General features: G+C 47.9%; 1 protein-coding gene across 1 annotated transcript; it reads right to left on the reverse strand.

Moving 5' to 3' along the window:
- Positions 1-519: 519 nt before the first annotated feature.
- Positions 520-27,643, reverse strand: fbxw4 (F-box and WD repeat domain containing 4). The gene is made up of 9 exons (XM_084470979.1): positions 27,305-27,643; positions 26,322-26,417; positions 25,946-26,134; positions 25,137-25,269; positions 24,447-24,532; positions 12,237-12,302; positions 3,538-3,678; positions 1,156-1,297; positions 520-818 (listed from the first exon to the last, which is right to left on the reverse strand). Exons 1-9 carry the CDS (start codon positions 27,484-27,486, stop codon positions 642-644), a joined length of 1,212 nt encoding a protein of 403 aa, XP_084327105.1. The 5' UTR covers positions 27,487-27,643; the 3' UTR covers positions 520-641.

The raw sequence follows: 27,643 nt of genomic DNA on the forward strand, positions 1-27,643 counted from the left end.
TCCCCAGCTGCTAACGGGCCCTTCCCAAAGTATTTTCATGAATGACTCCATGATGGCATCACATCCCCCCCCCCCCCCCCAACTAAATGGCCCTTCAATAGCCCTCAACTGTTTCAAAATGAGCAAACAGATTATCAAATAGAATACACTGATCTAGTCGTTTCCTCGGTTTCATATTTTATTATTTGTTCATACTTTAATGATTTTGACTAAGTGTTTATTTTTTAGATACATGTCATTATATGTAGCCATTCAGGCTACAGGTTGGCCATTCTTGAGGGGGACATTGAGCTTTGACCCACTAGTCCATCCATGTATGTCATATTTTGTCCAACACAATCTGCCCTATTCAGCTCTTGATATCAATCCTACTTTGAATACGATATGAGAGGTTTGTATCAAATAGAATTGCATGTCTTTCATGATGACGCCCGATATAAGAGATGGATTCTGAAACTAAATGGACAAACTAACAACAAGCGCAACGATTTCAAGAACAGTTTTTAATACGCATGTCTTAAAAAAGGCATTTTCAAACATGTTTCAAACAATAAAACACGTTACTGTTAAAAAACTACAATTCATCCCAAACCTACCGGCAAAGTGTAGGACTTCCAAAAAAATATAGAAATCTTTATGAATCAACCAATAGAGTATGAGACCGCTGGCGTGGGCGGCTGTCGGCAGAGCAGGTCCTGGGCGCTGCGTCTGAAGTCCAGCGCATGGAGGGCGGTCGCGACGGCAGCGTACAGGTGGGAGCTGGAGAACCTCAGGCAGTAGACGGGGCTGCTCACCCGGTCCGTGGTCAGCTGGAAGTACTGCACCCAGGGGGAGGTCATGATGGATGGGTGGGTGGGTGAGAGAGTGTGATTACATGCACACAGAAACCCGCTTATGCAGAGTAACCAAGGCTAAGGTTGTTATCCAGGTGAGGACAAACCTATGTGCACTTATGATTGCGTTTACATGGCCACTAGTGTCATCGGGTCACCCCTGGTAGAAGAAGTGACAAACAGTTCTTGACTAATTATAGTGCTGTGGTTTTCTTTAAAGATGATATGATATGTTTAGATCTCTCACTAGATCTCACATGAAGACGTCTACTTGTCGATCCGAGAGTGGGATAGCCGGCAACACACAAACACAAACTCGTACCTTCAGACACTGGCTCTGCCGTTTGTCCCAGAGGCGCACAACGCCATAGTAGGAGGAGCCACTAGCAATCATGTGATTCCCATCCGTCTGGAGGCAGTAGAGGGCGCAGTCGTGAGGCTCCTCCCACTCCATCACACACTTCCTGTTTGGGAGCAGCAGACCAATCGGAGGGCATCCGGCTTACACGCGGCTCAATGTCTTAATGAGCAACATGCAGGTGGACATCCCTAAAGATTGATCTATAGGCCAGTGACTGACAAGTAGAGCCTTGAGACCAGTGAGGTGAATGAGGTGCGTGGCCCGTCAGCAGGACTGATGGGCCACTGCCTTATCATGTAGTTGTCCAATTTACCATCAAAGAGACGACTAAAACCTACAGCAAACTACATCCCCCGGAAGTAGTTTGTCCCCCGAAAAAAAGAATGAAAGTTTCATAGGTTCAGCCTGCAAGTTGCTCTTTAGCTCCAGCTATGTATGGAGGTATGTTTGCCATACATGTGACATGATACAGCACTGACAATTTTGCCCGCATTTCTTTCAGACAGCGCAATGCTAGTTGGAGGGCGCTCTGTGCAGGTGTTTGTTGACCATTGTGGAACACCATCTCTTGTTCACTTGTAGTCAAGTGTTTATATGTGCCTGTGCGTGCCTGTGTGTGCCTGTGTGTGCGTGTGTGTGTGTGTGTGTGCGTGTGTGTGTGTGTGCGTGTGTGTGTGTGTGTGTGTGTGTGTGTGTGCCTGTGTGTGTGTGGCAGGGTTAGTGAAAGTCCAGGGTGAAGCGGATGAGGTGGTTGCGGTCAAGTTGGGGGGGGTGAGGAGGGGTGGAGGTAGGAGGGCGGGGGGAGATCGATCCTCCATTAGAGTAGGTTCATCAATAAGTGATGGAGGGGGAGCCGGTGGTAGACAGCAGGGCTGCAGAGATGTCTGGACACACACACACACACACACACGGAAAATGCACACCCTAATTTTAGCCATCCAGCCAAGGTAAGGTCACTTACCAACATTGTGTCCTTTAGAGATAAAGAACACACACACACACTCACACTCACACTCACACTCTCTCTCTCACTCACTCACTCTCTGGTCCAAACTAGTTAATAGTTTGGACCAGATAATCACGTGGTCTTTGTTTCAGTTTTCCCTGTTGGTTTTGTAGATGAGGTACATAAGCTCTTCTGGCTCACCCTGTCTAGTGGTGCAGTGATCACAATCCTCTCACTGTCTATTAGTTAATCTCTCCCGGATCACATTAGTTCACACTCATTGGCTCAGGGACTCTTTTGATTGACTCCAGAAGACTCTGGGCCGGTCCCTGACTTCCAGACGACCGCTACCTTGTGGCACTGACCCTCAGACCCCGTCACCCCCCCCCCCCCCCCCCCCCATCCCTTCAGGACAGCCATGGTTTTGGTCTGTGAATTATTGATGTCTAAAGAGGTACCCCCTTCTGCCTACCTCCACCCCCCAGACCCTCCCCCCACAAACTCCCCAGAGCCATCTACCAATCAGCTCTTATTTGTCTTACTTGAATGACCCCCCCCACCCCCTTCCTCCCTCCGCCCGTCCTCTTCCTCGCTTAAATATACCCCCCCCCCCCCCCCCCCCCGAATCCCAAAATAAGTGACGAAATAAGAAGTCATTCTACAGTGCCCCACTAGCGCCAAAAATGTATTTTTAAACAAGAATGGCAAGTGGCACAAATGGTGCCTGATCGACTCAGAAAAGGACAAAATCCACAAGTGTGTTCAACAAATCCCGCCTTGCATCTCTGGGTATATTTATCTATCATCTTCCTACAATTGCTGGCGAACCCCGCACTAGTTCTCTGTGGAAACACTTTTTTCCGGTTACGGAAACAACAGCCTATACATACTAGATTATGACTACTAGAACTGAATGTACACATAATGTATTCCATTACCAAAGTCCTACACTCTGGAAATATTCTTTATTAAGAGTGGACAGAGTGGGAAGGATTGTGTGTATTTGTACATTCTTCATGAAGATAAGACACCTAGGGGGCAGGGCAGTGCAGCAGCAGCAGCAGCAGCAGCCCAAAGGTACACAGCTGCTCAATACGAATCAGGGGGGTGACGTGGCTCTCTGGCTCCTTTTAAGCCAAATGGTGATAAACCCGAAATCATGAATTCATGTATCCGACATTATGCAAATACAAATCTGAAATGATGAACCATGAATCAAGAATAAATATATCTCACATTGTGCACGAAATAATAGCACATTTTAAACCTGAAATCATGCGTCTATAAATCTGACATTATGCACAAAAGAAAATCACAGAGAGCTGTGCGTGGGGTTGGGTGTATGGGTGGGTGGGGTTGGGTGTGTGGGGTCGGGTGGGTGGGGGACGGGGCTCTACCTGGGGCTGAGGCGGAGGTCCCACAGGCGGATGTAGGTGTCGTAGCCGCAGGTGTACAGCTGATGGGGGGTCTCGAACACCATGTCCAGCACCCCCGCCCCGCGGCGGAACTCCTCCCCCAGGCTGCACACACACTCACAGCTGCACAGGGAGGGAGGGAAACACGCCGTTAACGACCCGGAGAAGGACAGGGGAGGAGGAAGGAAGGACGGATGGATGGATGATGGAGAGACAGGGGGGCAGGCGGGGAAGTGTGGCGTAGTGTAGGGGGTGACGGTGTGTTTGGATTTCCCGGAGAGAAAGGTCCCCAAGAAGCCACGTCTTCTGCCTCTTTGAGCGAGTTGACTCACCGCCTACCTGATGCTCAATGACGTGCATCTAAATTCACTCCGGGTCGCTTTGACTAAGAGCATCTGAGGACGCGACAGTCAAATATAAAATGAAAATAAGCAGTGGAGAGGAACAGACAGCCGGGGCGAGGAGAGGAGGAGGAGAAGGGGAGCTTGACAGAGAGAAAGAGAGAGAGAGAGAGAGAGAGAGAGATAAGGTATGGTTAAGACACAAGGTTGTCTAGGATTTGAGAAGAACTGCTCCATAGTCCTACATTGCATTGATTCAGAATTGTTAAAAGGCAGGGTGACCTGATGATGAACAAGAATGCGCTCCCTTGTAAAGTTACTGACCACCCCAGGATCAAGTATTCAACAATGCTGTGGTATAATGATATGATAATGTATGTTTCAACAGGTAGACTTGAGGTTAGGAGGACGTGTCGTGTGTTTGAATTAGTTTCAGTTTGACGCGTTTTATTCCTTCTCAACCAGCAGATGATCCATTAGATCTATTGGTTTAGAATGATTAATTATTAAGAGGAATATTCTTGGAATGGTGAAAGGAAAGTTAACTCTGCTAGCTTTGTGTGTAAGTGTGTATGTGTGTATGCAACCTGTGTGTGTGTGTGTGTGCGTGTGTGTGTGTGTGCATGTGACCCGTGTGTGTAATCAACCAGTGTATGTGACCCGTGTGTATGGGACCTGTGTGTATGTGTGTGCACGCAACCTGTTAATGCATGCAACCCGTGAGAGTGTGCGTATGCAAGCGTGAGTGTGAGCAAGCGTGTGTGTGTGTGATTGTGTGTGTGTGTGACTACGTGACCCGTGCAGTGTGCACCACGCTCTTGTGATCACAGTGTTTTCAACGCTGCAGGTCAGTCCTCTCCTCTCCTCCCTCCCGCCACAGAGCAACTCTTGCACCGTGGGTCTGGATTATGGCAGAATAACTATCTCTTTGTTGCTGTTTAATTCCCTCCGTGCCCGTGATACCTGCCCCCTAGCAACCATTTAGAGGAAGCTGCCGGCCATGGCGACCGGGCGGCGGGGATCCCGGCGTAGTCGCGCCCCTCCCCTGTCGCCCTGGAGGCCGAAACCCTGGAGGGCAGGCTGGTAATCCCCTGGTCTTACCCGCAGGGGGGCTTCTTATTGGTCCAGAGCCTTCCCCATGGGGAGCCTTATTGGGTGAGAGCTTTCCCAGTACCGGGGTCTCATGACTAAAGCCCGGGCCAACGGGGAGTCCATGATGAGGGGCTCAGTCTGTGTCTGTGTGTGGGGTAGCGACCCCTTACCACCACCACAAGCACCACCCCCCCCCCCCTTACCACCACCACAAGCACCACCACCCCAACCCTCACACCCCCTCCCCTCTACTGCTAGAGCCAAGAGGCTTAGCACATGCCGGACAAAGGGAAACTCATTCGATCCAAGAGGGCGATACGAACATGGTTCATTTAAAATGAATTAACGACGTCTCAACTGGATCGCACACAACATAAGCAATTCATATGGTCTTAATGATGAATGACGGATGGAGTATTGAAGACGGGAACGATTATGTTGTAACTTTTCTGAACGAGCAAGCAAAGAAAAGGTCAACCACTGTCAAAAACACTGAGGAGCAAACCTTTTTCCCCATTACAACAGCCCTGACATCTGCGCTGGGGGATGTTCTAAGATCATAACACTACTGTTTGACGGGCCGACGCAGGGAGCAGAAACAGCAGGGATTTGGGAAAATTGTTAGGTCACCGTCTTTTATGGAGCCTCCCGTGATTACAGGACGACGGGTGGAAAGCGTATAATCTGTCAAAACGACGCCGCCGCCATCTTTCGATTTGTTTTTCTGTTCTTTTTTTCTCTCGCTCTGACCATCGGCTTCACGGCACGTCTGGGTTTGCGGCGGTGAATACCTGAGATCGGGCCTCACGCATACCTGACTGTAGAGCGTCACACAGGCAGGGGAGGGCTGAGCCGCATAGTCACCTGTACGAGTCATAGCCGGCGGGAACACACCTACTGCATGGTCGCCAGCTGCAGACCGCCAACACTGGTGTACAGCAGGAGACATGAAACATGAGTTTGAAACCCATATCTGCCATCTACACTCCTTTACTAGAGTTAACAAGAACCACCTGATAATCAATATTTGTTTCTTCACTTGCAAGAGGAGTGCTTGTTTGTCCTCCCTTCCTCGTGATGGCACCTGCAACCCTCATTTTGGTGAAGTGTACACAATCATTTAGTCCAATCCCGTGATTGGACTAAATCAAGGATGGACAGATGCAAGCCTCTGCACAATAGATGGCTGCAGGTCACCGAGTGGGCCCTCAATATTACAGCAAGGGGTGCTGCTCCTTGCACCACCACGGCCTCCGGACTGGTGGGCCCGTGGCCTGTGTGGTCCCAACCCTCAGCCGCCGGTGGCCCTCTCAAGGTATTTACGAGGACTGGATGGCACCAAAAAGGCCTCACTGATAACGCTTCTCAATGTGCTCCACGACTGAACACTGGGCAGCTGGCGGATCACTGAACAACATTTGGTTCTTCACTGGGATCCGCTCTGTAGATCTTAGGAGCAGTAAAAACCTGGCTAAGGGTTATAAAAAAAAAAAGGGGGTGGGGGGGGGGTTGTTTGCTAATTCATTCCTGTGGTTGGTTAAAACGCCACGGCGTGCCGCGGAGACTTGTGTCCAACGTTTGGACAAGCCAGAGAGGGGGGTGTGGCGGGGGGGGGGGGGGGGGGGGGGTTGAGAGGTCGCCGACTAAGAAGAGCAAGGGCCCCTGGGATGGGGCCGGGCTGCTAAAGACATCACATGGACAGTAGAGCCCAGAGAGGAAAGACCAGGGCATGCAGCGGGAAGGCAGGGGAGGAGGAGAAGAAGAAAAAGAAGAGAGGGGAAGTTATGTTTCCCCTGGTGTACCGTGTGCTACGTACCACCTCAACAACCAAAACTACCACTCTCTCGACTTCTACTACCAGTCTACCACCTCAACGTGTATGTGTTGTCCCATTGGAGTGTTACTGTTAGCCTGGCTTCATTTGCACTGCTTCCATTGTCCATGTCTGAAATGTACTGCTGCAACACCTGCAAATTCCCTCACAGGATTGATTACCACCGCCACTACAACTACAACTACTACTGCAGTGCAAGGTTGGTTCTGTGAGCAAGTAGGACACGCATATAGTGCAGTGGAACGAATGGCACACAATAAACACTGAACAATCAGCATGCACCTATTCACATATGCCTGCATATGTGACACAAGCATCCACACCCAGAAACACAGACACACGCACGCACACGCATGCGCGCACACACACACACACACACACACACACACACACACACACACACACACACACACACACACACACACACACACACACACACACACACACACACACACACACACACACACACACACACACACACACACACACTTCAGCTACTTAGCCAATCAAGTCAGGACTAAATTCCAGGCGAAGACTAGTGGATTACAAAAAACGAGGGCTGTTCCCGTGTGATTGCATTGAGGTGAGTATACTGACCGCCCCAGAGGGGGCACAGACTTACTGATTGTTATGAAGGGGCCACATACAGGGTGTAAGTCCTGCTTTAAGCCTGTCTGGTCTCACTTTAGGGCACACACACACACACACACACACACACACAGGCACAACACGCACACACAGGCACAAATGCACACACACAGTGAAAGAAATCATGAATGAATTGAGTGACTTTTCAAAATAAAAGAGGAGAGGTTGGAGGCATTCTCTTCTTAAGTCTGGGACTGGCAAAGAATAGCAGTGTGAGTCTCTGCCAGTGGGTGTGTGAGTGTGTGTGTCTGTGTGTAAGTGTGTGTGTCTGTGTCTTTCTGTGTCTGTATGTGGATGTGTGTGTGTGTGTGTCTGTATATGTATGTGTGTCCCTGTGTGTTTCATTGCAACAGCAGTGGTTGACATGTGTATGTGTGTGTATCTTTCATTGATTGTGTTTTATTGTAACAGCAGCATTGGTTAGTGGGTGAGTGTGTTTATGTGTTGATGTGTGTGTGTGTGTGTGTGTGTGTGTGTGTGTGTGTGTGTGTGTGTGAGTGTGACACTGTGCTTGTGCATGTGGCGTATGTGTGTGCGTGCATGTGTCTGCCTGTGTCTCAGTGTGTGTGTTTAATTGTAACAGCAGTTGTCGGTGGGGCCCTTATAAAGACTAAGTCTGGGCTCCAAGCTGAGGAGCCCTGGGGACGTACTGGGGGAATCAGACAGGTGGAGAATAGGGACCCCATGCAGGGGTTTTCAGCACCTAAAACAAACAGAAGGGAGCCAGGGGCCAGGAGCCACATACACCATCCCCAGCCCAGTGGTTCCCAACCTGCTTGACCCGGGACTCCACTTTTAGGTAAGAAATTAATTATCAAGTTCTTAAGGTTGTGGATCTCCTTTTCCCAGATGTCGTTTAAACCCCATCAACATCTGCCTTAATATATATGTTGGCCGACTGATTATGAGAAACATGTTTTAGATAATATGTTGCCCGATATTGTTATTGCGATTAAAAGATTATCGATTAAGTTAATATTCTGCGGCACCTACTGGGTATTAAAAACAATAATTATTAAGCAATGGCTGAGTTGTAACACTTTTTATACATATTTTGGTTTTAGAAATGAAATGCAACCTTTCAGGATTACTTAATTAATAAACAATTAATATGCAATTACATTTCCGTCAAAATTACATAAGGCTCTAATATCAATTTCCCAGTGAAGTAGTAGTAGCTTGGTCATGATTAGGACCCTAAATGCTTAAAATAAAAATGCACCATCAAATATCCTAAACTCACAAGGCAGCAGTGTCCCAGGGGAAACACTGCCTTAGCATCGCAAAGTGACGAAGACCCTGGAGCGCTCTGTCCCCACAAAGGTACGTCCCCACAAGCATGGGCACGCAAAGGGGGTTTCCTGGCAGAGAGGTAGAGAGAGAGAGGTGATGGCAACGGGGGCCCTGTCCACAATGACCAGTGCATGCAGGTACACACACAAAGACGTGCACGCACACACACACACACACACACACACACACACACACACACACACACACACACACACACAGTGGCAGACAGGAATGCCAGGAATCTCCACCCAGGCCATTAGACGCGAGAAAAGAGTTGGGGTTTGTGAAAGGGACCGAGGGGGGAATCTTGGGAGTCAGGAGTGACGGTTGGGGACGTTTCCACTTTGATGCAGGTTTTGTCTCGCCCCATACACACCCCCCCCCCCTCTCTCTTGTGTTTAGCCATGAGCGAAGGCGGCCTGAAAAGTTGGGTGGCAGTCCGAAAGGTGCTGCTAGTGTGGGGTCCTCTGTAACCCCCGACGCCCACCCGCCCGCCCGCCCTGACTCCCACCCACACTCCCATCTCGTATGGGTGATCATAGGGCTTCTTTGTGCCGAAGATGAGACACAGTATTAATTGCACTGGAGGGGGGGAGTAGTCAGTGGGGTGGGAAGTGGGAAGGTAGAGGGAAAAATGTGTTAAATGAAATCAAAATCAAAGAGTCAGGGGCTGAATGGGCTCCTGGTCACTATGGGGCCCTCCTCTTTTCTTTGCCTTTGCCCCCCGATTTGCACGGCAACACTTTTCAGGGTCAACAAAGAGAAGGCGATTTGTAAATGGAAAGGGTGGGGAGTCAGTATTATAAGAAGAAATAGTGAGCGGGCCGTAATGAATTAGGAGGTTTAACTTTTCGATTTGAAAAATGAAAATGTGTGCTGACCAGAAGAAGGGCCGATTTATCTTTGTAAGACAAATGATGATTTGTTCCTCGTGTGACTTGTTGAGCAGACAATGGGAAGAGTTATGAGGACTCGGAGCTACTAGCACAGGTTTAGCTAAAGCTTCAATAAGACTCACACTGGTTTTTCACACGCACACATCTAATCTTCAGATTGGAAACTGGACACCATAGTACCACAGCCCTGGAAGAGGCTGATAAGCACAATGACAACCATCATCCACCTGCTGGAAGTGGTGCAGAAAGAAAGCCACAAACAGTTGCAACGCTTGAGGGATGATGAGCCGTGTGTGACACACAGCGCCCGGGTGTGTTGGCTGAGATAAAAAAATGATACATGATAAGATGACGAGATAAGCTCACATGCGGGAACTGGGATTGAGAAATAGATTAGCAATAAAGCTATTGTTAGCTAGCACATTATTATCTTGGTAAAACTTTATTAACTGTAACACATGTGGTATCTGTTAGCCATATATTACTGCTAATATCTATGAACTTTTTGCAGACTTCTTTATCCAAAACAACAAATGAGAGAAAATGTATTTATTATTATTTATATTGTATAATCCTGGCAACCTACAGCCACGGTTTTCCCTAAAAACCAGTCAACAAAAATGCATCTATGATTTCCCGTCAATGTGTGACGCACCTCGACATATCTTGTCTCATGTTAAACCCTCATGTTTTTGTGTGGACCAGTCCTGTCATCCAACCCGCTAAGATCCCCTGTCTCTCCACAACCACAACGTCTCGCCTCAAACAACAAGAAACACGGCAAGCGACAACAAACAAAGCGCCACGAGGAGACGGGACACAGGAACCCCTTCACAGGAACAGTCCCCGGGTGGGACGCACATGTTGTTGTGGTGTAGTTAAAGAGGGCTCTGCCGGGGCAGCTGTTTGTCTGGGGTGTTGTTGTGGAGCTGCTGTGCAGGTGGACCACTGGGCCGTGTGATGTCTAGGGCTCAGATCGGGCCGTGATTCAAAGGGGAGTGTGCAGTGTCGACGCAAGGGTGTGTGTGTGTGTGTGTGTGTGTGTGTGTGTGTGTGTGTGTGTTTGTGTGTGTGTGTGTGGGGGGGGGGGGGGGGGGGGGGGCGGTGGTCCATGCTGGTAGCGGTTGGGGAACGTGTGAGGGTGTGTGTGTCGATGTGATGGTGGTGTGTCTGTGATAACCGCTCGTGAAGGGATTATCATGGTGGAGGAGGAGAATGTGTTGATGTGTTGTGTTTTTTCGCATATACACAAAAGACATACACATGTAAGGAGAAGGTTTTTGAATTGATCACACTATAATGTTAGGGGAGACAGGCTTTTTACATCTTTCTTGTTTAGAAATTTTAACACGATTTAACACAGCGACAATGTGTAAATAAGTACATTTTTCTCTCTTACTGCAGTTTTCTCCTACTTTTCACTCTCCCTTCGTCCGTGTCTTTCTCTCTACCTCATTCTGTCGCTCTCCCTCTATCAGTCTAACTCCCTCACCCTTTCCCTCTACCGCTCTCTCCCTCTTTCACTCTCTGTCTCTCTCCCTCTCTTTCCCTCTACCACTCACCCCCTCTTTCAAACTACACCTCTGTCTCCATCACTCTCTCTCTCCCTTTGCAGTCTACCCCCCCACCCCCGACTCTACCTCTCTCTGTCACCTGTCTCGGGTTTCTCTGTCTTTTTGAGTACAGGAAGCGTCCCATTTAGTGCGTGGGGCCCCCTGTGTCGCGTCGAAGCCTTTTGATTGGCCGCAGGTAAAGCCGGGAATTACGGCGGCCTTGTCAGGGGTGTATCAGGTTTAAGCCCACCATGACGTCTCGCGGAGTCGTGGTGTTTGACTGTTGAATGTGCGGACCCGACTGACTTTTGTGTACATTGATTGCCCGTATTGTCGCCACAAAGCGCAAGAATGTTCCGGAATATTCCGGGAATCTTCCACATACCATGAGAAACCGGGGAAGGAGGAAGGGGAGGATAAAGAAGAGAACGATGATATGGAAGAGGACATAAAGGAGGAGGGGAACAACAGGAGGAGGTGAACAACAGGAGGAGACGAGAAGGAAGAACTATAGATGGCCAATCAGGGGAGACCGAAGGAGAGTTTCGGGAGCGGTTTGGGATGCAAATCTGAGATTCAGTACGGGTGTGTGAAAGTTACGATTACAACAAACAACGTTGAAAGCTTGGGATTTCTGATCCATTCTAATAATTCATTAAGCAGACTGTTCTATCCAAAGCTGCTAGAAGTGAGTTCATGTCATCAAGGAGCAGATGTTAGGCAACTTGTTGAAGGATTCCTACAGGATTAACCTCAGAAGACCTCTACGTCAACGGACAACCCTTCCAGCAATTGTTTTTCCTGGGAATGGAGTTGATGTTGCGCACAATAAAGCAGTTCTCTCTCATATTTGCAAATATCCGAGCGCGACGGTTCCACTTCACGTGTGGCGTATGTGTATTTAAACAAGGCATAACTCTGGGTAAGCTGAACAGACTACGGCTGAACAGAGGCTCGGGGGGGGGGGGGGGTCAGAGGTGGTGGAACCATGTTGCGGGGGTGGGGGGGGCTCTCTGACACTCACCTTTCCACGTCCCAGACGCGTAGCGGGGAGAAGTTCTCGCAGCACGCCGTGCCCGTGACGAAGGAGCTACACACGCACAAACAAACACACACACAAAGACAAAAATGTACACATGGGGATATTTTTATTCTTTATAAAACGTTGTAGTGACGTATTGTTGGCATATTGACAAGCTGTCATTCACCATTTTGATCTCAGCATAAAGCACCAGCTCAGAAAAAAAAAATCAAAAAACAAACAGATTCCCGGGAGTGACCAGAGACCCCCCTCCTGCATGTGGAGACCCTTCCCTGAACACTGTCCATTGTTTGGGGGAGGGGGGGGGGGGGGTGGTAGTTGAAGAGGGGGTTACCACACATGAGCTCCTATGATTGGCCGGGCAGGTTGGAATTAGCAGCCTAGGTATGTGCGGTGAATGCCATGCATGGGGAGGTGAGGAGGGAGAGGTAGAAGAGGGGTGAGAGTGGGGGTGGGTGTGGAGGGAGGGGGGCACTAAGGCTCTATGTGGAGGGTGGAGCTGCGGCCCGCGGTGCCGTACCGGTAGGGGGGCTTCTGTTGGGCCGGGCCAATGTCTCGAGGCTTAAGGCCCTCCTATGGGGTTGATGGACAGGGGGAAGGGCCCGCCATTTAACACACTGGGGAGAAAGGCTACAAGTGACGCGCTTGTCGGCACCCTGGACCAAAGACACATCCACGCAGGCGCTGTGGCCCCGATCTGGTGGGGGGGGGGGGGGGGAAAGGAGATAGAAGCACTCTGACATCTGACATCAAACTAACACAAGAAGGAGCAATATAAGCTCTCCCAACACAATATTAACAAAATATTTTAAAGTGAAAAGTTAGCCTGAAAACACTTAACCCTTAATCTAACCCTAACCCTAACCCTATAACAAAAACTTTTCTTGAGTTACAAGTGAACCTAACCAAACTTCTCTCAATTCACAAGCTAGCAAAACACAATCCCTTCTAAAGACACAATCTCTTTTAAAGTCACACACTGACCTGATGCAAATAATCCTAAACACACAAACTAATCTAACCCAAATTATCCTAAGAACACAAGGTAACAAGCGAACCTAACTCAAACTCTTAGTTCACAAGCAAAAAACAACAAACTCTACTTAGGGCATTAGCTCATCAAAACAAAGCTGATATGAATCTAACACAATCAAAGTAGACCTAACCAGTTGCATTGTTAGTATTCAGCCAACTGAATTGGTTCAGCATTCATTTCATTTTAGCCACTTTCTCAAGGATTGCCGAAAGGTCCCTATGATGGTGCCAGGGGGAACTCCACTTGGGATTACCCCTAAAGGTCACTAAAGGTGGAGTTCCTTCCCATTACACAAAGAACAGAAGGGAAGTGGAGCTGGCTTCCTCTATTATGGTAGTGGATCGAGAGGATAGCTTCATGCATCCATTTCTCTTTAAAAAGGCTCAATGTACATTGGGGTTTGTTGTTTGATAAAGAAACCATTTCTGTGATTTACCACCTGATTACATATTGGTTCAAATTGACCTGATTCTATTTCACGGTTGCGTTTGCAACCCAAACGATGACTGAATTTCTTCTGAATTTCTGCGGAAGAGATCTTCTGGTGTATAAGTTAGCCCACCAGATTTATTCACGAGAGTTTCCATCAAACAGTGCAGGAGAACCACCAAGATGGGAACCAGCTCGTGGGGGGGGGGGGGGGGGGAGCGCGGCGAGGGGCGGCTGAAGCGGGCGATGGGAGAGGGGATAGGTGCGGGTGAAAAACAGAGAGAGAGAGAGAGAGAGAGAGAGAGAGAGAGAGAGAGAGAGAGAGAGAGAGAGAGAGAGAGAGAGAGAGATGGGTGTTTCGGGTGGGGGGGGGGGGAGACAAGCCAGGCAACAGAGGCAGCTGTCATGCCTGTTAATCGGTGCGGCCCGTTTGGCAGGCCCCCAGTAATTAGTGTTGGGTAAACTCATTTACGACCCAATCAGTTTGGGGCTGGATCTGGACGGGTACGCGCAGCGGGCGACCTCTGACCCCCGCTGACACAGGATACAATAGGGGCCGCGGTCACACTCGCTCGCCGGACCCTATTACTCTCCATTACTCACATCACTCACCCTTCAGCAGTTCCCCTGGTGCTGGGGGACGAGATGGGCCAGGTTAGGTCAGTGGCGAGGCGGGAAGACCGCTGTGAACGAGTGATGGAGTGAACTCGTGATTGGAGGAGGGAGGGAACATGGCCCAGACCCCCTGCTACGGTTTACTTCCTCCGGCGACCTCGACGAAGGTCTGATCCGGCCTCGACACCTTGGTTGATTACAGTTGATGTCATCGTCTCTCAACCCTCTCCACTCTCCCTGTCTCTCTCTCTCTCTCTCGCTCCCTCCTAATGTTGGGCAGGTGTCTCTTGCCCCGCGTGAGTACCGCCACACTGGTCAACCGCCACACTGTTCAACCACCACACACGGTCACCCATGCAAGAAAGGAGGAAAGAATAATCATGGTTGTGTATTGGCAATAATCTAGTGATGAGATATGGGTCAAGGATTAGGGATTAGACAAGTTCTTTAGTACCGTACAATATAAGTGTAATAAGATGGCTACTCTTCCAAAAACATTTATACATCACTCTGAAATCTGAATATTAATATATCTTAATATTCAAGTAGTATTATAAGACTCTAAGACAACGTATTGGCCTGAAAACACCTTTCCTAACCCATTTTCAGAAACTATTTTACGAAAAACAAAGGACCACTTTTTCAGAATGCACGTGAAATTCATCCCTGTGTATTTTCTCACACAACGAATTCCCATGAATGCAGGAAATGTTTGTCAAACTCAACCCCCAGGCCCACTGCTCTCCCACACCCCCCACCTGTGCCTCACTACACCTTCCCGCCCCACTCCCTCCGTTTCTCTCTCTCCCTCCCTCCATATCATTCCCTGGCTCTCAGCCGCTCTCTTACTCACTCACTCTCTGCCTCTCTCTCCCTTCCTCGCTCCATATCATTACCTCCCTCCCTGGCTCGCTCTCTCTCGCTCTCTTTCTCTCTCCCTCCCTCCATATCATTACCTTCCTCCCTGGCTCGCTCTCTCTCGCTCTTTTTCTCCCTCTCTCTCACTCTCTCTCCCTCTCCCTCCCTCCATATCATTACCGCCCTCCCTGGCTTGCTCTCTCTCCCTCTTTCTCTCTCTCCTTCCCACCATATCAGTACCTCTCTCCCTGGCTCTCTTTCCCTGCCTTCCTCCCACCTGTGCTCTCTCCATCCATATTCTTCCCTCCCTCGTTTTCCTTCCTTCCCCCACTTCTCAATCTCTCTCTCTCTCTCCATCTCAACCTCCCTCCCCTCTTACCCCTGGCTCTCTCCCTCCGTCCGACTCTCCACCTCCCTCCGTCCCTCTCCCTCCCCTCATCATTAGGAGCACGCTGGGTCTGGGCTGCCGTTTTGGGTAACCTCATCAGCTGGTTGTATTATCTAAGGGTCTGTGTGGCAGGGTCACACAAACTATTTCAGCCCCTGCTGGGACCCCCAGCCCGACATACATACACACACACACACACACACACACACACACACACACACACACACACACACACACACACACACACACACACACACACACACACACACACACACACACACACACACACATACACACACACACACACACACACACACACACACCCTGGGCATTCACAGACAGACAGGAACATATACAAACACACAGACACACTTATCCAGGCAACACACACATACTCACAAACACATAAGCACTAGCTTATTTTATTGCGCAATGACAATAAAGAGGATACTATTGTATTCTATTCTTCAACCCATACACTTGCATACAAGTGCAATTAAATTTGAAAATGTGGAGCAGTACTCATCTACCAGTAATGTGTGTTTGTGTCACGTGTGCATTTATTTTGGTGGGTATTGCATTCGCAGGAACGCACACGCAGAAGCAAAACACAGTAAATACGTCCGGGAAGCAAAATGTGACACTGACACACACACACAAGCGGAGGTATCCACTAGCTGTTGAGTCCAACAGTGCCAATATTGTTATCTCTAAACTGACACTCTACACACACACACACACCTCCCCAAAACCACTAGCAACACATTCCCACTCCTTAACCCTGCTCCTCAACACTCTCACACCTGAATTCATGCCAGCACACCAATAACAAAAAAACAACAACTTTACCCTCTTTAGGCCAGCAAAGCCACACTCAAGGGCTCTACGATAGGTTCATCCCAAGAGACTCGTAGTGAATCACTAACATCTCACACGAGAATCTCATCAAAATGCCTTGACAGACAACCGTGCAACTGTGCAACTTAAGTTGGCGACTGAACACAGCCCACGCGAACATGACATTTGTTTTGCAGCATAACTCCATGACATGATCTATGTTGCATGTATGGATATTTGATCAATTTGGACATTTTCCATGACAAATGAAAAACATTTAAATCCAGGTTGGAGATAGGGTATTGGCATCTGTCTCAAGGACCTGTACCTACAGAGACAGGCAGGGTCCCACATCCTTTTTTTGCCTGTTTAGTGTTTAGTTCAGACCCTGGGAACAGGACATCCAACATGCATTTCAATGGCTTTAGTGGCATTTTTTTTTGGAAAATGACCCAAACAAATATTTGTGATGTCTTAATTCATTCAGCTTGCTGATATCTAATACTGCAAGAAATTCTTTATTTAAAATATAACTTGTAATTTAAGTGTGAAAAAAACAATAATCCAAGAAGATCTAAAATCACACCGGGTGGTAATGAAAAAGTACCAGAAAGATAGAAGAAACTCAGTGCTTCTCTTTGTCCTGTCCTGTAACTCTGTGTGGTCAACAACTAACATTCTTGCCTTTCACAATAGAACAGTAGTTATGAATGGCAGTCAAACTTTTTTTTTCTCTCCCTTTCCGTCCCTCTCTCTCTCTCTCTCTCTCTCTCTTTCTCTTCTCTCCCTCCATCTGTTGGAATTAGGGAATTCCAAACAAGGCTCCTATTAGAAAGGAGGGGAGAGAATAATACAAACACATAGAAGGTAAGTCACTATTTATCTAAGACCCCAGAGAACCAATTACCTATGAATGGCTAAGAGAGAGCCGCCCGCAACCTAGCTCTGGGAATGCTGAGCCGTGCAGGCCTCTGGTCTCCAGGGGCTGGTTAGCGATGCTCGCTCCCCCCCCCCCCCACCCCTGCACCACCACCACCACCAGCTCCCCTAGTCTCCCCCATCTCCCCACCCTCCCATCCCCATTCAGGGCCTGGGCCCCCCCCCCTGCGCTGGGCTCCTCGGTCAGAAAGAAGGGGCTGTTAATTTGTTGTGCTTGACCCCGGCTTTGTGCCCACCGTGTATCCAGTTTGTAAAAAGTGCTTTTATCTGTTTTCTAAATATGTCCCAGCTCAAAGGGCTTACGGGGCTTTTATATCTAGGCTGGCAGGGGGGCGAGGGGGGGGGCGGGGGGGAGGGTCGAGGGTGAGGGGTGCGATGGCTGACCCCCGCTGACACCGGGACGCACATAAGACACACACACACACACACACCGTTTAAAAAAAAAAATCATTTTGTGTCTGTCTCACCATCCATTCTGACACACCGATATGCATGGGCGGTCATATGTACACACACATGCGCAAACACACACACACACACACACACACACACACACACTGGTGTTCTTTCCCTGACACACACTTTTATGGCTGAAATTCACACACACACACACACACACACACACACACACACACACACACACACACACACACACACACACACACACACACACACACACACACACACACACACACACACACACACTCGGAAAACTCATCCCTTCCAACAGCAATCCACCCCTCCTCCTCTCCAACACCTCCCACCCCCCCCCCCCCCCTCGGCCCTTTTGGCTTCTGTTTGTGTGCCCGCTGTCTGGGGTCACCAGGACATTCCATACACACACACACACACACACACACCCAAACACACACCCTCCTCTGTGTCCAACGGGCTGGAACGTAGCACGCCACAGCGCATCGCTCCCACAGGTCCAGAAGCCAGCTAGCAAGCTAGCTAGCTAGCCTAACCCAAAGAATAACTAAGAAGGATCTACAGAGATGCTCTTCCAGAACAAAGGGCACCTGGGGAATGTCTAGTCTGTTTAGGGCTTCATTGATGATGAATTTGTTGAGGAGGTTCACAGACGTGCTCCTTTGTACAAACATCGTTACATTATACAAAAATAGAAAACAAAAATGGTTACTTTTGACATATTAATCAGAAGATTGCTGTTTGGCTGAGAAGAACATTTGCAAAAAAACACCATGTTGGCTGCATTTAAGTAAATCTCACCCATGTTGGGTAGTTGGGTCCTTATCAATATCAAAGCCGATCAAGACACACCATGCCAGAATCATACCATCCAATTGGTTCTCAGCACCAAGGAATGTCAAATAAAACGAATTGAATGAGAGCGGGGGGTTAAAATATAACAACGTATGATCAGGCCTGTGGAAACTCTCCCTGCACACCTGAGACCTAGTAACACCTGCATTAGGCCGCCAGTAATGAGGGGTCTTTTTACCAGGAGCGTGTGTGTGTGTGTGTGTGTGTGTGTGTGTGTGCGTTTACGCTGGACAAACAGCAGAGGACATAGGGTCGAGACTGAAAACATATTTGGAAAACACAATATGAATGTGTGTGTGTCTGTGTGTGTGTGTGTGTGTGTAGGTGCGTGTAAATCCATGGGAGGCCTGCATAGTCAATAAGGCATGTCGGAGTCTCTCTCTTCCGAGGGAATGTCTCTGCCTGCAATATTATGTGTGTGTGTGTGTGTGTGTGTATGCGTGTGCGTGCACTGGTCTGTCAGCAAAAAGAATGTTAAGGGTTTTGTGTTGATGTGTATTTATCTGTGGGTGTGTGTGTGCATGCGTGTCTCTGTGCATGTGTGTGTGTCTCTGTGCGTGAGTGTGTGTCTGTGTCTCTGTGCATCTGTGTAAGGGTAGTGTATTTTATGTGTGTGTGTGTGTGTGTGTGTGTGTCTCTGTGCATGTGTGTGTGTCTCTGTGCGTGAGTGTGTGTCTGTGTCTCTGTGCATGTGTGTGTGTCTCTCTGCGTGAGTGTGTGTGTGTGTGTGTGTGTGTGTGTGTGTGTGTGTGTGTGTGTGTGTGTGTGTCTGTGCATGTGTGTGTGTCTGTGTGTGTGTCTCTGTCTCTGTGTGTGTGTGTGTGTGTGTGTGTGTGTGTGTGTGTGTGTGTGTGTGTGTGTGTGTGTGTGTGTGTGTGTGTGTGTAATGAGCGGGCCCTGAGTCGTAGGAGCTGTGATTATTCTGGCCTCCTGCGGAGCGGGCCCGTCGTCTCTCCCTGTGTGTAGCGTGTGGGAACGCTCGCAGCGGCCCTCGCTGCTGCATTGTTGCTGCCTCTCTCTCTTTTCTCTCGTCCCCTTCTTCTCCGCTCCTTTTTTTAACTAATTGAATTCTTGACTTCTGAGCCGCAGGGACGGCCCAGCCAGGGGAGACCAAAGAGAAAAGACATGCATTTCAGCCTTTTTCTTCTGGTTAAGTGGGGTGGCGGGGAGGTGGGTGGTGGGTGGGTGGTGGGTGGGGGTGGAGAGATTGGGAGTGTGTAGTCGAGGGGTTGGGTGGCAGGTTGGTGGTGGTGGTGGAGGGCCTCTGTGGTCAGAGAGGCGTGCCCGGGTTGAGGGATGGAGGGTGGATGGGGGGGCTGTCGTACTTTGATACTAGAGGTCAGGGGTCGTCAACCCCCCGCCCCCAACACACACACACACACACACACACACACACACACACACACACTGTTGTTGGTGAGAAAGTGGTGAATTGGGGCTGGTTTATCCAACAATCACGGTGTACCCCTTTTTTTTTTTTGTCTTTTTTCAGGAGCTTTCAAAAGCGCTTTGGGCCCCAGCAGCATCTTTTGTAGTTGTGCTTGAGGAATTCTAGACAAAACAAACCAGCAGAAGAAGCATAGCCTCCAACCCCCCACCCCCCCTCCACCCGACCCCAGACACACACCCTACCCCCCTACTCCCACTTCCCTCACCTCTCCTCAGGGTAGCTTCTTCCTTTACCACCCTCCAGCAGAGCCTCCTGTCGCTATGTTAGCTAGTGCTGGTGGACAGTGTGAAGCCCTCCCCCCCTCCTCCCCCCAGGCCCATGGGGCCACTGTCCACTCCCATCTGCACCACGTTTGCTTGGTCAAGGCAAGCCAAGGGGTACTTATATGATAACTCAACGCAACAAAGTCGATTGTCTAAATTGTCGCTTTTAGACTAGGATTGAGTTTCAATCTTTGCTTTGTATCGTTCAAACTCACGGGCGGACATTGGGGTTGGAACCCAGGACCATTCGACCACCTTACAACGAGACCACCCTCTCCCCGCCCCCCCCCCCCCTCACAATCAACACCTCATCAGAACCAAACCACGCTACAAACCACGCACGGGACAGCGCTGCTAACTCAGTGGAAGTGCCAAGTAAGTAGATCTTCAACGGTTTCCCCAAAGCCCGTCCTCTCCCCAGAGGACCCGACCCCCTCCCGGGTAGTTTTGCTCCAGACCGCCATTAGATGTGCTGGGTGACCGAGCAAGCGGCCATTAGCCGCTAATTCCAGACTAGCGGCCAGCGGGAAACCCTATCAGCCGTGACTCTGCACTCCGGAGACAAATGGAAAGACCCGCCACGCAGGGGCCGACCCCTCACACTGCAACCTGCCCCGTCTTGTTTCAGGCCAAGGGCCCCGTCGGTCAACAGGAAACACTCGGGAGTCACCTATTAGAGGTAAACACCTGCACTGACTTCCTGTTGGCTAAACACCTGCACTGACTTCCTGTTGGCTGAACACCTGCACTGACTTCCTGTTGGCAGCTCCTCCTCCAGCTCCTTGGAGATCAGACAGTAGGAAGAGGGAGGGAGAGAGGGAGGGAGAGAGAGAGAAAGAGAGGAAGAGAGAGAGAAAGGGATCAACAGAGATACATAGAGAGAGAGAGAGAGAGTGAGAAAGAGAATGTGAAACGTGGAAAGAAAGAAGTGCTAGAGAGATAGACAAAAATAATACAGAAACTGTTTATCTGATCTGAGGGTCTACTCAAAAAGACAATCTAAAAAGTCTAAATCCACAGTATATGAGCAGTACACCAACTCCCTTTGTTCAATTTAGATTATACTAACCATACACAGTACTATTTCAGTACATACTATTCCAGGCACCATCTTCAGTCTGCACAGGCGGTGGAGAGATGATTGAGAAAGTGAGTGGGAGACGGGGAATTTATATTTTACAATAGGCCATGGTGGCTGCCCACTGATGAAATGGATCTCTGTTCCCCAGGGACGGGCCCGGCCAGCCTTGGCCTTCTCAACCAAGTCACAACACAAAGATAATCAGACCTTGACATGATCTCCACCACCACCACACCAGGCGGACACAGATGGAAACAGAGGGCGTCGGGGAGAGGTGTGTCAGTGTGTGTGTGTGTGTGTGTTTATGCACTGCTGGGTGTGAGTGGGTTCAAGGTACGCAACAGTAGCTTGTACATGTGTTTGTGTGTGTGCATTACAAAAGTAGTGTGCATGTGTATCTGAGTGGTGTCAAGGTACACAACAGTACCGTCTGTGTGTGTGTGTGTGTGTGTGTGTGTGTGTGTGCAGTCTTCTGGGTGGTGGAAAGAGGGGTTGGCCGTGCAAATTCTGTCAATTTTCAGGTCTAGATGACATCAAAGAGGGTGGGTTTCCTTGACAACAATACACAGCTTTGTTGACCATGGAACAGACGGCAACCCTCCGCTAACTAGCTCACACCAATACTGATATCGATACTGGTAACCTTGGCTCCAAGATTGTTTAAGGAAGCACAAGCATTAATCTTCCTGATAGTATAAGAATATTACAATAATTGCACTATTATTATTATCATCATCATCCATCCAGGACATCCATCACTTCTTACTCTGTTTCTTAATCGTTCACTTTGCACAAATGTAGACATATCAAACACGTCAACAAACAAAGACTCTTGGCACCAATGCAAGCCAATCTGTGTTTCCGTCCCTCCCTGTGGTTTTATCATATCATTGGGTATCGGTAAATGCAACATATGGAGTGAATTGGAAGGAACACGATGCCGGTGTGGAATACAGACCTAGCTCCCTTGTATCTCGGGTCTTTGAGCCTGCCATTTCTTTTTCTTTCACATCTGTGCCAATGGACATTGGGGGCCTAGCCAATGCTAACGCACTAGCATGAGCAACGTTGGCCTCTTAAAGTGAGATACCATTCACCCTGAGGTCAACCTGAACCGAAAACATTTTGACCACACTGTTCTTTTCACAGTTAACACATTTTTTTTCTTGGCCCCCGAGGGAGCACATGGTGTAAACAAATGCGGCAAACTGTTAAGTGAGTGAATTACGACACCTAATTGTCTCAAGATGCAGTACATCTGGAGAGTGCATCAAGCCACCGACTGCACAACCTTTGCCAGCATGTTTTAGTTCTAGATGAACTTTAACCTGTGGGATGATGCGCTGGCGCTTAGCCACATGGCTAGGGGCTCCGGCACGTGTCACCACTTTGGTCTTGACCACTCCCCACTCCGCTCTGTGTTGTTGTCTTAGCGCCGGGCAAAACCTTACTACATTCCATCATCACTGCGAGAGACTATACATCATATGGAATGTCAATTATTCTAAACGTTTAGTACATAAAAGTCATAATTGACATAATTCAGGTCATGTAAAGCTGTATTCTGGGATGTCGTTGACAAACAGTGGAAAGCAATATTTAAAACTATTTTAGAAGCTGACAAGCAGACAGTTTAAAGTAAGCGGTTCTCTTCTCTCATAAAACCACTTGTGCTGCTTAGACTCTGGAAAGTATGGGAGGTCAATAACTTTTTTTTTAACCATTTGACGCTTTTATCAATTCCAGCACATTCAGATACAGTACATGTCATTGAAGAGCGGGTAGGGGTTAGGGCATCTCTTGCATGATCTGTGGCATAACTTCCAAAGTAGGACACGGGAGGCAAAGGTGCGCGTTTGTAGGGAAAGAGTCCTGGGGGGTAGCGGGGTGAGTCACTGGACGCTTTGGAGTTTTAATAGCTTCATCAGTGAGTTGACACCTGGGCACCAGAGGATTTTTAATTAACCAGGCCACTGGTTTACTGGGGGAGCAGGGAACGGGGCTTCCTGGGTGGGGAGGTGCAGGTGGGCTGGGACCAGGGGGCTGCCTGCCATCCCTGCCCACAAATTAGAAGAATTAATGACGTGGATAATCTGCCCCATTCCTCTCTGATCTCTGAGAAGACTCTCCTGGTCCCCACAGAGACAGGATAACCAGTGTTTTTTTTTATGTGGGAGTGTGTTGGCACGTTTTGGATGTTTAGACACTATTGGGTCAGTTAAGTTAGGTGCTTTATGTATTAACATCTTTAAATCAGTGAGTTTGAGCAATTCTCTTCCCACCTTTATGAATATTCCTTGATATTGTTATATAAATACTGTTTTAATTATATATATATATATATATATAGATATATATATATTTTTTACTCCCTATGAGTAGGTTGGTTGCCTAACTCCAACTGTAAACCTGAAATAATTATTTATTTCAAAATAATTCTGTTGTACTTTAAAGAAAATACTTCATATCGTTGTTTGTGAAATGACCCCGGCTTACACATGTTATACATTAGCTTATGTCTTTAATAACTAGCAACGCCTGGTAGGAAAGAAACCCACCGATGCTGGGAGCTAGGGGACGCGTTGTGGGAAGACAGACGACGGATCACCTGCCTCTCTGCTTGGTTACGAGTGATGAAAGAGGGATACTGTTACCGGCCGGTGGGCCTGTTGGATTAGGTGTGAACACGGGCGAGAAAGAAAGACCTCACAAAGAGACCAATCAAATGGGAATACCTTGGTTTAGCTAGCACACTACAGTTTGATTATTAGCTAGACGGTTAGCCTGTAGGTAAAATGAAACACAGTGAATCACTTGAAACTATTTTTTTGTTGTTGAGAACTGTCGTTTTTTTTTTTTTGGGGGGGGGGGGGGTTCAATTCCGATCCTGATGGACTGAACATGTGTTAAGCTTACCTGAACATTTATTTGAACTTGTCATTAAAATTAATAAAAATACAAATATTATGAAATAAACAAATACAAGTAGGGGCTGGATGGGATGCCTACCTCAACGCAGGGCTGATGGCCACAGACCACACTCTGTCGTACAGGGCAACGGTGTCTCGGGGCACGGTGGAAGACGAAGTCCAGATCTGCAAGGAGGATTTGTTTAGGAAAAGCGTGCCATATTTAGCGTGCCGTGTATGTAAATCCAACACTTCTACGGGTCTGTGCGCTGATCCTCAGCTCATTTGCACGTTTTGTTTGTAACAAAGCATGAAGCGCAGCCGACTTAAAATCACACAAGGCCTTGTGGTCAAACTGAAATCAAACTGACAGACATTTGTGGCTCGTGGTCACGGGGGAGGACTGCTAAGCTCATGTTGACATTATTTTGTTAAGATCACTCGGCCGTAAAAGGTTCAGATCTCAAAGTAACTACCATTGTTATTTACTCATTAATGAGGAGCTTCAACTCAAAGTGGCTCACTGTGAATTTGGATACATTTCATTAATGGAGCAGATAGGGGTTACAACGAGGCGTCATGCTCAACGATGCCTTTAGGTTAGGCTAAGGACAAGGGCTTGTAAGACACCATAACAACCAGATTGCCCCTGCCATAAAAAAAATCAGGTTAGAAAGACATAAGGAAATTTCTGGAGAGGGAAACGTACAGTTAAGTCCAAACACGGGATTCATTAGGATACATCTTCATCACAGTGAATCTATCCTAGGGGTCTATCGACGTATCTTACCCGAGCCGTACGGTCTCTGGAGCCGCTAACGATGAGTCCGCCCCTGGCGTCCAGGCAGTTTACTTCTTGGTTGTGCCCCAGTAGCTCCACACGCCCGTGGCCTTGTCTGTTGTGTACCAGGATTTTACCGTCGCTGATAGAAACACAGGAGGAATCATTTGTTCATGTTAATTGGTTATATACTGTATATATATATATATATATATATCATCACCTACAATTTGCTTTCTTCTATTAATATTGAACATATTACCTTACTTATCTATGTCTATAATAGCTAGACTAGATCTGATTTTCTTCAAAAATAATGAAGATAATAAAGCCATCCAGTAGGGGATGGTGTTGTGGCAAGGGTGTTCGACTACAAGCCGAGAGGTGGTGTGTTCAAACGCCGGTGTCCTGACCTGTCGGACACCTCGAGCTCACCGGTTGGCTGAGAGGAATGCCGTTGAATTAGATCCTATATATTTTTTTAAACCATTGATAAACCATTGATTTTAAACCATTTGATTTCTCCTCTGACCCCGATCGAGAAATACCACAGGCGGGCTCAAGCTTAACTGCGCCACGCTTCATTATATTTGAATATGATTACTATTGAACTGGGAAGACTCAAAGACTAGATGTCAGTTACTTTCATATAGAACGTTTAGGTTTTTCTAATGACTTATTTAGCTGAACTTGTATTCTAATTATGCAGGGCTTTGAGCGTGTTGGTTTTGTTGCATTGTCAAGGAATCTAAATCACTTGCTAACCAATAAAATAACATTACTAACACTAACAAAGCGACCGGCGACGCCCAGGCTACCTTCCGCCGCTGATGAGATGAGAGTCGGTGAGCGTGAAGCGACACACGTCCCCCCTGTGGCCCAAAAACACCGCCACCAGGTTCCGCGTGTGCCTCCCACCCCGGTCCTGGCGCAGATGGTACGCCCTGATCTCCGCCGCCTGGGACAGGAAGAGGGCGTCACCGTCAAGTTGTAACCATGGCAACAGCCTGAGGACCAAGGACACGGAGGAGGAGGAGAAGAAGAGTTGAAAATGACGACGAGCGGTGAGTGTCGGGCATCATGCTAAACACTCGCTAGTAGTAACGCTAGTATTTATTTTAGTTTTTAAGGAGATGACTAAATGACACTTAAATGAAAGGTTTCGGGAAATAATGGGAGAGAAAAAAAACATACTTTATCTTCCACTTAAAGGAAACGGCGATCTTGCAGACTCCATTGTACCAGTTTTGTGACATCTTCACCCTCTCCTTCAGGGGGACATGCGGATATCTGCAAGGACAGCGATGTGTTAATGATAAAATGCAAAAGAAGAAGCAATAGGTGTCATAATGACGGTGTATGCAATAGGGCTTGGAAATGTGTGAATAATTTAAAAATATAGTATGGCAAAAATTGATGATTGATAATTGTATTGTTTTTCACAGGAAGACAGAGCTTGTAATACTTGTATGTGGCCGTCTCTCTCCTTTTCTCGGAGTGTGTGTCTGACTCTCTCTCTGTGTCTGTCTGTCTGTCTCTCTCTCTCTCAGCAGGTTCCTAAAGAAGTCCTAAAGAAAGCAGTCCTGGAGCTCTTGGCCAGTTGATTTACATCAGCGTTTGCATGTTATTTGTGAGGCGAAGCCTGATTTGATTAGAGTTGATGTTTTGCGCTCTGTCCTAGCTAGAAAAGACTGTGGATTGGTGCCTCTTATCAGGCATTGTGGACAGAGTGTTCTGCCAGTGGAAAGCCAATCCACAGATCCTGGAGTCCTTCAAGAAATGGACGAATAAGAATACAGACCAATAGTTACTAAGTAATACACTAAAGAGATGACACTGTACCACAAAACATAGACCTATAGGATGAGACGCATCACCCATGTAACTAGTTAAATTACGCCCCAATTATTGGTATGCCTGCTTTGCATCCCTGTTTATAAATGCCCCTCGTGTTATGATGAACTGAATTGACCTTTATTTTTCCAGTGTGAAATATGGCGCTATGTGTGTTGTGAATTTGCAATGAAAATACAATATGACAAAGCTTAAGAAGAAAAAGGGTTAGGGGAGACATAGCATGGAGGTATGGGGGGCATAAGAACAGGTCATGCTTCCAATATTGCAGCACAAACACTTGGCAATGTGTCACTCGACTGCCGGAGATCGTGTTTCCTTACATGTCTCTTCCATGTCGAGTGATTCCAGTGTTCAATAACTCTTTGGCAATTTTCCTCCAGACAGCGTCACGGTTTACAAATTGATGAATAGTTTTGCATACTTGAGAGAGGCGACTCAGAGACTTGTAGTCCAAATTTGATAAGATATGGTACAGCACCTCTTCTGGTAAATTGGAAAGCATTGTGATGATCGTTTTGAAAAGGCGTCTGGTCTTTTTGGATACAATCTAAATTTGACACGCGGCGGTGTAATATGTCGCCTACGATAATTTGTATGAATAGGTTTTAAAATTGGTGAACAATATTCCATCTTTCAGAGAGCTGCAAAACAGAAAACAC

This window comes from Micromesistius poutassou (assembly GCF_964030765.1).
Source record: "Micromesistius poutassou genome assembly, chromosome: 7".
Classification (NCBI taxonomy): Eukaryota; Metazoa; Chordata; class Actinopteri; order Gadiformes; family Gadidae; genus Micromesistius; species Micromesistius poutassou.